This window comes from Pipistrellus hanaki (assembly GCF_964339955.1).
Source record: "Pipistrellus hanaki genome assembly, chromosome: 2".
NCBI classification, from domain to species: domain Eukaryota; kingdom Metazoa; phylum Chordata; class Mammalia; order Chiroptera; family Vespertilionidae; genus Pipistrellus; species Pipistrellus hanaki.
This window is the reverse complement of record NC_140504.1, coordinates 25,943,277-25,956,574: the sequence shown is the minus strand read 5'-3', so window position 1 is coordinate 25,956,574 and position 13,298 is coordinate 25,943,277. Positions and strand designations below refer to the sequence as shown.

The window sequence follows — 13,298 nt, the reverse complement described above, 5'->3', positions numbered from 1 at the left end:
TCTGAATTACTGACAGCAGGGAGCAGGCCTCTCATTTCTCTCTAGTTTAGTTGTTGCCAATAAACTTCACCAAATTGCCTTTGAGTGAACCTTGGGTACCCCTTGGTAAGAAAACGGGAACTCATGTGCACTTGATTGGCTGCTCAGGCTCAGTCTGGAGCTTGTATTAAATATTATGCCACCTGGAAATCTTAAATTATTTCTTGTTTTAGAAACTTGCGGGAGCGTTAGATGGGAGTATATTGTATTTTATGGAAGTTAGTAGAGCACATGAATATTTTATACTTAAGCAAAATGTCTTGACAATTCCCTTTCACATTTTATTTTAGTGTTGTTAGATACTAAAGGTTCTTCCTTAGACTAATTTCTTCGAGTAATGAATATGTTATTTCTCATGGCCCAGCATGGTTCTCTTGTCTCAATTGGATACTCACAAAGGTTGAATTGGATCTTAGGAAAAGACTGGTCTTTGACACAGTTTTTGTTTTTGTGTGTTAAAAGTTGAGGGACTGATTTGATCTGAGTAAAGAAACACAGTTAAGAGATTTAGGATTTACTAGTCTGCAGGTCCCAAATTCTGACCTGCTATATGTACAAGGAGCTAACTTAGGGCTCATCTGAACCCTCTATGAAGAGGATGGAATTCTGGTTCTTCCTCTGTATTGGCCTTCAAGAGAGCACCTTATTGGTCTTATAGCAAACCTAACTGTTGTGACAATTAAAACATAGAGGTATGGTGCAACCACTGTGGAGAACAGTATGGAGTTTCCTCAAAAAACTGAAAATGGAACTCTCATTTGACCCAGTAATTCCACTTCTAGGAATATATCCTAAGAAACCAGAAACACCAATAAGAAAGGAAATATGCACCCCTATGTTCATAGCAGCACAATTTACAATAGTTAGGACTTGGAAACAGCCTAGATGCCCATCAGCAGATGATTGGATAAAAAAAACTATGGTACATCTACACAATGGAATACTGTGCTGCCATAAAAAAGAAGGAGTTCTCACCATTTGCAGCAACCTGGATGGAATTGGAGAACATCATGCTGAGTGAAATAAACCAGTCAATGAAAGAGAAACACCACATGACCCCACTCATTTATGGATAATAAAGAACATTATAAACTGATGAACAAAAAGATAGATACAGAGACAGTAAAGCAACAACCAGACTGTCAAATTACAGTGGGGAGGATAGGGAGATATAGGGAGATAAGAGATCAACCAAAGGACTTGTATGCATGCATATAAGCAAAACCAATGGATGAAAAACTCTGCAGGGGCAGGGCATGTATGGGCCTGGGGGGGGGGAATGGAAAGATATATACACATATAATACCTTAATAAAAAAAAAAAGATAGAGATAGAAAAGAAAGAAAAACAGATAGCATCAAGTTTCTAAAAGACACGAGAGGCATTGCTATAGATTTCTTGCCTTAAATATTTGAGGATACATCTGTATAGATTTTTCATAACTGTGTGCAGACTATTCATACATCCTAAGATGAATATCCATAGTTTTTATTGATGTAGATTAGAGATAGTGTCATGAAATAATCAAAAACCCATTAGGAATGACTTTCCAAGGTAACTCACTAATAAATAACATTGCTAAAATGATTATTTAAATATATTTAAATAGTTATTATGTCTCATCTTTATTAAATTATTTGCAAGATTAATATTCATGATTAGTAAGCTGAAAACGCTATGATAATAGAATCACATTTATCTTGAATATATCAAGATCTCTAAGATGTGACTACAAAATAAGGTACTTACAAATTCATATCAAGGGAAAACTCTGTACGTGTGTATGGAATATGCAAACACAAAGGCAATCAAACAATCCTTCAAGTTGGGGTTGAGAAAGTGAATAGCAGAAGGCTGGATGGATATTAAGTGGAGACCTATTCTGAGACTTGATGGGGCCATCTGAGACTGGGATGAAGTGGGATTTATTGTTCATAAGCATTTGTTTGAAAAGCAGATGTTTCTGTTCATTAAGACACCTTGTTTTGTCTCTCTCTCTCTCACAAATATAGAGCCTCAAAAGCTCCTCAGTGCCGGGAGGAACTGCTCCAGCGAGCCCACAGCAGAGCAGGCTACCCTGAGAGCCAGCTCCTATGAGACTGTCACTGAGTGCGATAATGCTGTGATGAGACTTTGTTTCCTGGAAGCAAGAAAAAACATTGCAGCGACAGGTAAACTGTATACTTATACTTTGACTGTGGAGTGCTTTGATCTACTGTTAAAATGTTGGGAAAGGGTGCAATAAAGAGAATTCAATCTAATTGTATCTAGGCATTGTAGAGTTCGACTGTGTCTAGCTGACAGTCAGTACTGGGCCATGGGAGGCCTTGACCGCAAATGAGGTTATGGTTCAAGAGGATGGGTCCAAGAATAGGATCCAGACTAGACACCATCAGCAATATATACAGCATTGCATACGCCTGAATCAGAGTGAGAAAAATTCTGGCAAGCTACTTAATATGGGCAACAGTCAGAATTGGTGCTCCACCCATGACATAAAGAGGTTTGGTAGGACAGAGGGCACAGTAAGAAATACACAATATCAGATGATATATCATAGAATTGTACACTTGAGACCTATATAATTTTATTAACCAATGCTAGCCCTATAAATTTAATTTCAAAAAAATTAAAAAGAAGAAAAATGCTCCAAATATGTGAGGGGAGCTTAGGCTTACATGCAACAGAACTTGGGAGTCTGAGGCTGACAGCACTGGCACCTGGTTCAGATGAGCTGGGAGCAAATAGTGAGAAACTTAGAGATTGGATGCAATAGCAAAATTTAAAATAACTTCCAACTTTTTGTCTTAATAATTTGGAGAGGAACTTACACTTTGGGTATCTTTACCAGCTGTGCATCAGAGTCCTGGTTAGAGCTTCTGCTGAGAGGTATGTGAACACGGGTGCTGCCACATGATTTACTGTAGTTATTTAATAGGATACAGATGAAATAAACATTTTTTTAAATTTCTCCTATGTTTTCAATGGCTGTGTTATCTTAGTGTTGATTCAGCCTGTGTCTACCCAAAATAAAAATATCCCTTTGAGAATAATGCTTATTTTTTACTTTTTATCATATATATATATTGTATATATATATATATATATATATATATATGTTAAAAGTGCTTTTTTTAACATTAGGAATATAGACATATATGTGTTATATGTTTAAAACAGCATATCTGAACCATGTTTTCCTTTTAAAAATATATACATATATTTTTATTTATTTCAGAGAAGAAGGGAGAGGAAGAGAGAAATACAAACATCTATGATGAGAGGATCATTGATCAGCTGCCTCTTGCATACCCCACACTGGGCCCGCAATCAAACTTTGGCCAGGAATCAAACCATGACTTCTGGTTCATAGGTCGACTCTCAACCACTGAGCCACACTGCCTGGGCTGCACTATGTTTTCTATATTCGATTGTCCATATTCAATTTAGAAGTAGAAAATCTGCATGATTTTCATATAAAATTTTTCAACATTAAAACTGACAGTTATAATCCTATAAAGCTTTAGAAGCACCGTGGAATATTTAGAGTAGACTTTGAAACATATTCTGAAACTTCCTATTTTCTGGAACTCACTTATACTCACAATATGAACTATTATCCTGAAATTGCTCTCCAGACTAATTCTTCTTAATGTTATCAGTGTTCCTAAATTGTTTCCACTGAAGCAGCTACATGCTATTATTTCTACTTTAAACAGATATGATTGTTAATCGGCAGTACATTTGTGAAGCAAATTGAAAGTCATCTACAGATTTATCAAATAATAATAGGAACTTTGCCACAGAATAATTTAGATAAAGTGCTTCTACACAGCATATACAAATGGAAAATGAAAGGTTAGTTGTAGCCCTATGAACCAAAAAAGTGTCTCATAATAGCTTACAATAAATTATTGATTAAAAATGTAAAAGTAATATCATAAATAGGATTCTAAGCTGTGAATGCCACATCCTTTTGCAGCAAGGATTCAGGATCTGGAAAAGGGGCTGCATACAAATGAATATAGTAGACAAGAAATATAAATTTAGAAGGCATGGGGGAGCCAGGCGGAGACTTTACTCTCTAGTGGAGAGGTTCTCTGAAACCCTGGACCCATGAGCTTTTATTTATTTATTTTTAAAATATATTTTATTGATTCTTTACAGATAGGAAGGGAGAGGGATAGAGAGCTAGAAACATTGATCATCTGCCTCCTGCACACTCCCTACTGGGTATGTGCCCGCAACCAAGGTACATGCTCTTGACTGGAATCGAACCCGGGACCCTTGTGTCCACAGGCCGATGCTCTATCAACTGAGCCAAACTGGTCAGGGCCCATGAGCTTTTATTTACTAGAATACACATTTGCCCTTTAGCAAAGCAAACAGGCATATCAATGGTAAAGTGTGGTAACAATAAAAGGATTATCAGGTTAGGGCAGTGGTCGGCAAACTCATTAGTCAACCGAGCCAAATATCAACGATTGAAATCTCTTCTGAGAGCCAACTTTTTAAAACTTAAGCTTCTTCTATCGCCACTTCTTCAAAATAGAGTTGCCCAGGCAGTGGTATTTTGTGGAAGAGCCACAATCAAGTGGCCAAAGAGCTGCATGTGGCTCCCGAGCTGCAGTTTGCCCACCACTGATAAGGGTTTGCCTTCAGCCATTCAGCCAAAAGCAGGGCAATATTATGCTGATTGTCAGCCCTTGCTAAATATCAAAGTCCATTAGCCTTCTAGTGGAGTTCTTGCATAATTATGCTAACTGCTTGTGGTCTTAGCCTCCAGCATATAAGCATGCTACTATACAGATAAATCAATGATTATGCTGCTATTGCTACATTTTGCAGCCAGATCTATGCATAAAGAGCTTTACTTCTTTGGTATTTGTGTCCAATACGTTATGAAAAAAGTTGGGGTTTGTGTAATCAGATTATCATCAAGTTGCAATTAATGTTTTATAAGTGTATTTGAAGGAATAAATTAATTCTGTCTAAATAAAAAAAATAATATCAAAATAATGAATGAAGGAAAGGGAACTAAATTTAATGGACCATCTTACATATCCTATCTAATTTAATGTTCAACATAACCCAGTGAACTTATCATAGAATTATCTCAATTTTATATTTGAGAGAATTAAAGTGCTAGGAATTGAATCTCAGGGCTACCCACCTCTACAAAAATGCCATGCTTTCACTGAGCAAGCCACTGAAGTTGTTTCTGTAATCACTGTAGTCACAGCTTCTTAACGAGGTGATTCTTTTCCTGTCAGGAGGTGCTAACTTGGTGTCATGCGGAGGATCTGGGTATGTCAGACTCTGGGACACATTTAAGAGACAACTGCTGGCTGAATTTTTGGCTCATAGTGGAGTTGCATCTATTATTATGGCTACTGATAAACTGAATCGATACCTCGCCACAGGAGATCTTGATGGATGTTTGAAAATCTGGAATATAGAGGTGATTTGAAAACAGTCTACATCCACTTGATTATTTTTGACTGCCTTTTGTTTCAGATAACTAGGAATCCAGTCTTGTCAGTTTCCTAGATAAAAGAAGAAATATTCATTCTGATTATTTTATTTATTTTTACAGCATTTATTTTTAATTAAAAAATTTTAAATACCATTGACAATCATTATAGTAGTTTCAGATGTATAGCATAGTGGTTAGACTATTTATATTACTTACAAGGTGATCCCCTGACAGTCTGAGTTTTACAAAGGAAACTTTTACAAGTATTGAGTAGAGACTTTTTTATTTTTTATTTTTATTTTCAGAGAGTTCTTTTAAATAATTTATAGAGAATACCAGATTTTCCTTAGTATTAAAAATCTTCTCTTAACATATACTCAAGTCAATCACCCAATTTAGAAATGCAATATTGTCAGTAAGGTACTGCAACATCATTTGAGCATAGATAATTTGGATATGCCTTCTTCAAAACAAGACTTTAAACATAATTTAAATGGAGTACCGGTCCTTCACCTAATATTATTGTCATCCTGAATTAATGTGGGATTTTTGTGTCACCAATTACCTCATCAATTTTCTAATAATAGTATAAAGTTGTATAATATGTGATTACCTATATGTGATAGAGTTCCCGTTATCAAATAACTCACTTTACTTTTCATTGTTTTCTTTCCATCTTTCCTCTCCCCCTCCTTCCTTTCTTTCAATTTTTCAGGTTAGTTAGATCAGATAGAAACCTTTTTTTGAATGTTAGTGTCATTTTTCTATCCTCTGTTATCATGAACTATTCTTTTGCATTTGGATCACAGATTATTGTTCCCAAATGGACCTACTTTTCATTCCTGTATCAGACTTTTTAAAAAAGGAAGTAGTATGTCACTGTGATCATTACATATTTGGACTCTTTAAAATGCTGGCATTTCTTTTCATTCAGGAGTACTGTCTCCATTCTAGTGAGAGCAAAACCACACACGCCCCAACTCTGATAAGATCATTCCAACCGCACGAAGACCAGATAAGTTCCTTGGAGATGTGCGAGCCGGGTGGCAGTTCGCTGATTATCTCATGCTCTGCAGACTGCAGCGTTTGTGTGACTGATGTCTGCGGCGCACCTGTCTACATCTTCGGTCAGGTAGGAATATTGCGTGTTTATTATTCTAGTATTTACTTGACATTTAGTATGAACTTGGGCTGATTTCCATTTGAATCTCATCAGCTGTTGATGTTCATTAGTCACAAAAGAACTGACTTCCATTCTGGAGCTGTAGCTCTAGGCATCTCTCCTCCCATTTACCATTAACCATGGCAGTTCCATCCAGTGGCTGACACCAGAGACAGGGAATAATGGTCTGGGCAGCTAAATGTGTACTAAGATTTTTGAGAAAAAAAATTCTCCTCTAAAATAAGTGGATTCTTTCAATTTCAAAATTGAATAAAAATACAATGTGCAGAATATTAGCCTGTTATATGAAACAGATGACTCCATCAAGTAATAATCACGGTAATCAAATAGAACATTTTAGAAAAAAACAAACTTTTTTATGGCTTATAGCTAATATTACCAGATTCTTTTTTTTAAATTTCTTTATTGATTTATGTATCACATATTTATCTTTGTCCCCTGATTCCCATCCCAAACTCCTCCCCACGCAAGCCCCCACCCTCCTGTTGTCTGTCACCACTGGCTAGACTTATATGCATGCACTGTTCCTTTGGTTGATCTCTCCCCCTTTGCCCCACCCTCCCCTACATTCCCTCTGAGGTTTGACAACTGATCCATGCTTCCCTGTCTCCGGGTCTATTTTTGTTAATTAGTTTATGTTGTTTGTTATTTCCCCTAGATGAGTGAAATCATGTAATACTAGAAATACTCTTATAAGGACCAAAAATGAGACAAGCAATAATGGTTATGCTGAGAGGCAAATGAATCAGTCTGTACTGAGTTTCTTTCTGGGCCACCAGTTCTTTCGATTCCCAATTTCAATGTCAAACAGTTCCTTATGTGTACATCAGTAATGATATTTCAGTTCTGGCTGGTGGACAAATGGTGGTAATGCAAGTCCAACCCTCTCTGCTTTGGTCCTGAGCAACCTGCAGCGACGCACAGCTGCTGACTGCAAGTATGACAAGGCATCATCAGCGTCTTCCATCTCTGGAGTGTTTCTCTTCTGCCTTCATGGCTGGAGCAGTTCTGTCAATTCCTCTCTGTTGCAGGAATCCACATGGTCTTAAAGTTGTTTTCTGAAAATATACAAACATATTCTCGGCCAAAAGTTAATAAAGGAATCTTCTATAAATTTGACTAGGGATCCTTTTCCATTTTTTGACCAAACGATTTTCCTTTGGCCAAAGGGAAAAAAAAACACAAAACTTGCTCTTCATCATCTGGTTTACTCTTATGAAAATTATAGCTAACATTTGTTGAATGTTTCCTGTGTTCCCGAGGCACTGTTCTAATGTCTCCATATGAATAATCTAATGTAATCTTCACAATTGCCCATCCATTATGGAAGAACTTTCATTAGTACTGTTTCACAGGTGAGGAAACAGAGGTACAGAGCTCACAGAAGCTAATAAATGGTAGAGTTTTGCTTTGAACTCAAGCTGGCGTATGTCAGAGTTCATGCTTTTAACCGCGTGCTCCCATGAAAGGAAGCTCTCATTTGAAGAGGGAAAAATACCACAGTGGGGGAATGGACGAAAGGAGCCATTCATCTTCTTATATTCCAGTTCTTTATTCAGTTTGTTTTTATGGGACCTCTGCTCCTGTTCCTTTTGTGCCATTGGGAACAAAATCTTGGTTTGATCTGTTTCAACCAGTACTGTTGGAACACGGTGGTGTGAGGTTATAGAGATGCTTTCATTTCTGTCTGGCTGGTTGGCTTGGTTCCATTCAGCCACCTCAGGTGTCATTCTCATGCCGTGAGAGTACAATGCAGCCCTCTTCGTGTTGGAAGACAAAGGCTGTTGTTGCTCTGTGTGAAGTCAGTTTGATGATGTCAATCTGTGTGGACAGAATTCTGTACAGCCCTTCAGGGCGTGAAGGGTGAGGGTAACTCAGAACATAATCTGGGGAGGTGGACCCACAGTTGCCTGGGTACCCTGGGAGTCTCAGTGTAACGGTCAAGAACTGCACCATCTCTTCTGCTCTGCAAAAGAAACATCTGCTGGGCTTTCTCAGGTAGAACAGCATTTGAGTGGGAATCAAATGAGTGTGGGTAGTGTGTAGTGAGTGAGACAGAGTGGGGCACACTGGTATTCTGAACACATAAAGAGGTGGAAAGCAGGTTGGGCAGTTGAGAAGCTAATGCAATGCCAACATCACTGTACAGACAGGCCACATGGGATCTCTTGAGATGAGGTGAGGTTAGAATGACGGGTAATCAAAGCATCATCAAGCTGGTGACTTACAGAATATAAGTCTCCCAGATGGGGTTGAAGCAAAAATAAGACTGTTCTGCGTATGTATGGGTGCCATAAAAACTGTGCCCACCAACCAGTCTGTACCTACATTTTATTTTAATTAAGAAGTATGTGCTAGTTAACTGTTCATTTTTATGTCTTGATAGTTTTCCTTAGTTGTTTTGCAAAGTCTTTTGTATTTTGAAGGACATCAGGCCCCCAAAATCTGCATGAATTTTTTTTCTTTTCATTTTCCTGCTCTTGAAGACAGAAAAAGAGTCACCAGAGTTGGGGTAGTTTTACAAAGTAAAGTCTGGCAAAGCAGGGACAGCTGTGCTTTCTAGTCCCTTCTGCTTGAGCTGTTAAAGGTGTTTTTAAGACCTTTTTTTTTTTTTTTTTTTTTTTTTTTTTTTTTTTTTTAAAGAATCAAACTGTCTTGAATAAGGGTGCTGCTGCTTGTCTCAAGGGATACAGGTGACTAATGCAGGAAAGGGGAAGGGAGGGAGAAAGGATGGAGCCAGAAAAATAGCAGATACTGGAGAAGAGTAACAGTGAATGTCCTTCTCCAAGTGTGTAAAAAAGAGACATCCTTTTACAGTAAGATATGACAGGCAGATAGAAATATGTAGATAAGGAGAGCCATTTAGTAAATATAACTAGGTTCAGAACAATTATTACTAAACAAACTTGCTTTGTAAAGCATAGTGCCTTTTTGCCCTACATTTGAATGACACATTTGTCTTTTTGTTGAATTAATTCAGAGTTAGCAGTTATAAAACAGAAGGAAAGCATTAGTATATTTTAATTTCCCATGTTAAAACTTAATTTTCAAATCACATACAGTCTGATTAAAGTGTTTAAAATTTAATGCAATGTGATCCTACATATTTCATGAAAGAAGTGTTTTTAATCACCGTGAATCACTTTTACAACATAGTTATTGATCGAAGATTGCTTTTCAAGTTAGATTTATAAAAGTAAGTGGTTTTGTAAGTCTATTTTTAGAGTTGGAGAAATGGGAGTGGAGATGATTTAACCACAGAGATACATTTATCCCAGGAAACTGTCGGGTGATTGTGGTATAAAAAGAAATGAGACACTGTGTGCAGTTCTTCAGCGCCTCTCCATAAGCACCCGCCACAGCTGGGTTGTGCCGAGTTATTTTATTGGTTCCTCTCCTCCTCCTGATCTGGGGGCCAGTGACTTTGTTCCTATTCACCCAGTGTTTAAAATTGGATTTAGTTCCCTCATTTAAAAAATGAAAGCATTTCCTGTAAGATCCAGATTTCTTGCTTCTCTTGAAAAAGAACATGCCATTTCCTGAGAGTACCTGTAGAATGAATTCTCTCTAGCTCAGTAAGGCCGAATCTCATTTGCCACTCATCTTAGGTGAGCATTGGTTCATCCATTGACATTATCTTCCTGGTCTCTGTCAGCATTTCACTTCACATGCCCTTTTGGCCAGGTTATCAGTTTGTATAATAGGTCAGTCAGACATCCTGGGGGATGCCTGATGTCACCTTTCTATCACTCTGGCTACGTTCTCTGGTGCATTCCTGTGTATGCAATGTGAATTGATAGAAGACGAGGAAATGGATCCTATATTTAAAACATAAAATAAATTGTCATTGGTATTGTCATTTGGGCATATGGATACATATTAAGAATTATAGCCAAGATCTGTGAAAATTACTATATCATATGTATTTTTGGGGGGAGAGGGCTGGAGATGTTGAATATTTTAGGAAATAAGATGAAAAGAAAGTAATTATATCAAAAGATACTCTGATAATTCTTCAACAAAAACTTTGTTTTTCTTTTTTAGTAAATGTACATCTTGCTACTGAGGATTTTAAAGCAAGAATGTCAATTTTTTGTAGTTCATTATTATATTTTCAGGGAATTTCTGATTCTGTGATTTACTTTCTACCTTTATTAAAGTTACATGTATGTGTCTTATCCTTCCTTATAAGGCCAAGTTTCTGGAGAACAGAAACCATGTCTTATTCTTTTATTGTGTGTGTTCCCCGGACTTTAATTCATAGTGTAGCATATGAATATTCAAGGAAGAAAATAATAAAAAAAATAAATCTCTTTGTTTTCATAGGCAAAGCATTGGCGAATTGAAAGCTGTTTTTCTCTCCCTAAGAAGGATAATAATTTAATGGAAAGTGAGATTCAAGAAGAAAGCATAAGGGAAACTGCTTCATTTTCTAACGAGGTATCATGTTTAGACCCAATAGAACATTCTCTACTTGATAAAAAAGACGAAGATGAGTCAATGTACAAGTAAGTAATTTTAAGTGTTACCAAGATGTCAACTGGTGTCTAGATAAGACTTAGGTAAGATTGGCCCAAACTCCTTGTGTACTCTGTGCAATGTCTAAGGATGACCTTGAGATTTTTCCTAAAATCAGGGGATAGATAGGTTTGTACGTGACAGGGGGGGAATGTATGTCCTTGGGGTTATATGTGGTTCTGATTTCTTGCCTCCATTGAATTCTTGATTTCTATTCAGGGTCTTCCAGTCCTTTGCTTCTGCTCTATCAATAATTTACATGTGGAAACTTGCCTCTGTCCTCAAAAACAATATGTGTGTGTGTGTGTGTGTGTGTGTGTGTGTCTGTGTGTGTCTGTGTGTGTGTGTGTGTGTGTGTGTGTGTGTGTATGCATATATGTAACTTGTCTCAGAATGTATGTCAGATTTTAGTTCTGGTTTTGGTAACTTTCACAGAAGTTTCTATGACAGCACTTGAAAGAGATCAACTTTAATATTAGACACAACTCCTTTGAATGCTTCTGGCCTTTCCTTTAATGCTCTTCAACCTTTGCTTCTCTTTGCACCAATCTGCTAGATCCCATTGTTACATTCCTCTTTCTCTCCCATGCCAGGCAGCTTCAGTTATTTCTTTTGTTTCCTATCGTCTTGCTAACCCATGCTCTCTTAATTTTACCTTTCATATTAAATGACTTTTATTTTTTGAAAGGATGCTTTTATTCATTGTATTTTCTTTAATCTGAATTTTTTTTTTACCATATGCATACAGGATTGTAGAAAAATTGCACACAAAGTACAGAGTTTCTATATATCCCACCTTACCCCACCGAATGTCTTGCATTAATGTGGTCCATTTGTTATAATTGATGAATCAATATTGATCCTTTATTATTAATTAAAGTCCATAATTTACATGAAGGGGGTACCGTTGTGGGTTCTTTGAGGGCCCCGCTCAGAGACCTCAGCATTGCACATTTACAAATCAATGCATCTTTGGCCAGTCACCTGTGGCTCTACCTCTCCCTGCCCCCTAGTTGGGGTTACCTTTGGAAATACACATCGCAGTGTCTTTAGAGTATACCTGCTTTGGCAGGCCTTCCCTCTTGCACAACCCCTCTAGGGCTAACGTCTGCTTGGCCAATAGAAAGCTCACACATCCTTGCCACACCAACTGCTCCCTGGGGTCCCCTCTAACCTTATTCACCTGGGTAGCTCCAGCCACAGCTTTTTGCCTGTAGGATTTGGCAGGCATTAATGAACCTGTGTCCCTCTCATGATTTTCCGCAGACAACACACGTTAAACTCTTTGACTGACTGTGAATGCAGGCTGGAAGTGAAGGAGAAGCTTCCCTCCACTCTCTCTGGAGTGGGCCTCAGTGAACACCAGCGCCTCCTTCTCCTCTCTGATGTCATTCCCTATTTGGTCTGTTTATACCCTAGAAAGGTGGTTGGCCTAGGTTTCACCAGGTTGGTTTTGGAGCTGCTTCAGAAATATGGGGACAGGTTTTACTTTTAATTAATTATTTTGCTTTCAGACCTTTTGGACTTCTGCTGACAGGGAAATGGAAGGGAAAATGAAGCCCCTTTAAAACTTTCTGTTGCACTGAATTACATTTTGGTATTTGTTCTTCTATTTCCTTGAATTATGGTGCGCTGAAATGTCAAGTGGCATTTTACTTTCAAGTAGAATGATCTTTTCAGTTGAGAAATATAGCTTGACCAATCCTGTACACTAATAGGATCCTGGGAATGGAAAGACTTTTGATATGACAAAATGTCCCCACCCAGCTATCCATCGCAATGTTATAGATCAGGAAATAAAGTTACCCAGGATCACACAGATAAATCATTGTTTCTCTTCCTGTCACACCCCTAAAAGAATAAAGGCAATTGTTATAGATTCCTGTTTAAGAGTACTTCAGCCAATATATTAATTTTCCCTTCCTTGTGACAAACTGTTATTATTATTTTTAAATCAGCCTTTCCCTAGAATTATAAAATAGCAATTTGAACCATTTGCTTCTTACTTGACTTCTATCTTATCTTGTTACATTTACTATTGTTGCATGACACTTTGTGTTATGAAAATTAGTGCTGATACAT

General features: G+C 37.5%; 1 protein-coding gene across 1 annotated transcript in view; it reads left to right on the top strand.

The window, feature by feature from the left end:
* Nucleotides 1–13,298, top strand: part of WDR49 (WD repeat domain 49) — a 127,679-nt gene that overhangs the window by 84,506 nt on the left and 29,875 nt on the right. Inside the window, exons 12-15 of the mRNA XM_084872646.1 lie at nt 2,052–2,210; nt 5,313–5,500; nt 6,450–6,647; nt 11,025–11,206. Of these exons, the coding sequence (XP_084728772.1) occupies nt 2,052–2,210; nt 5,313–5,500; nt 6,450–6,647; nt 11,025–11,206 (727 nt within the window). The remainder of the gene's footprint in view (nt 1–2,051; nt 2,211–5,312; nt 5,501–6,449; nt 6,648–11,024; nt 11,207–13,298) is intronic.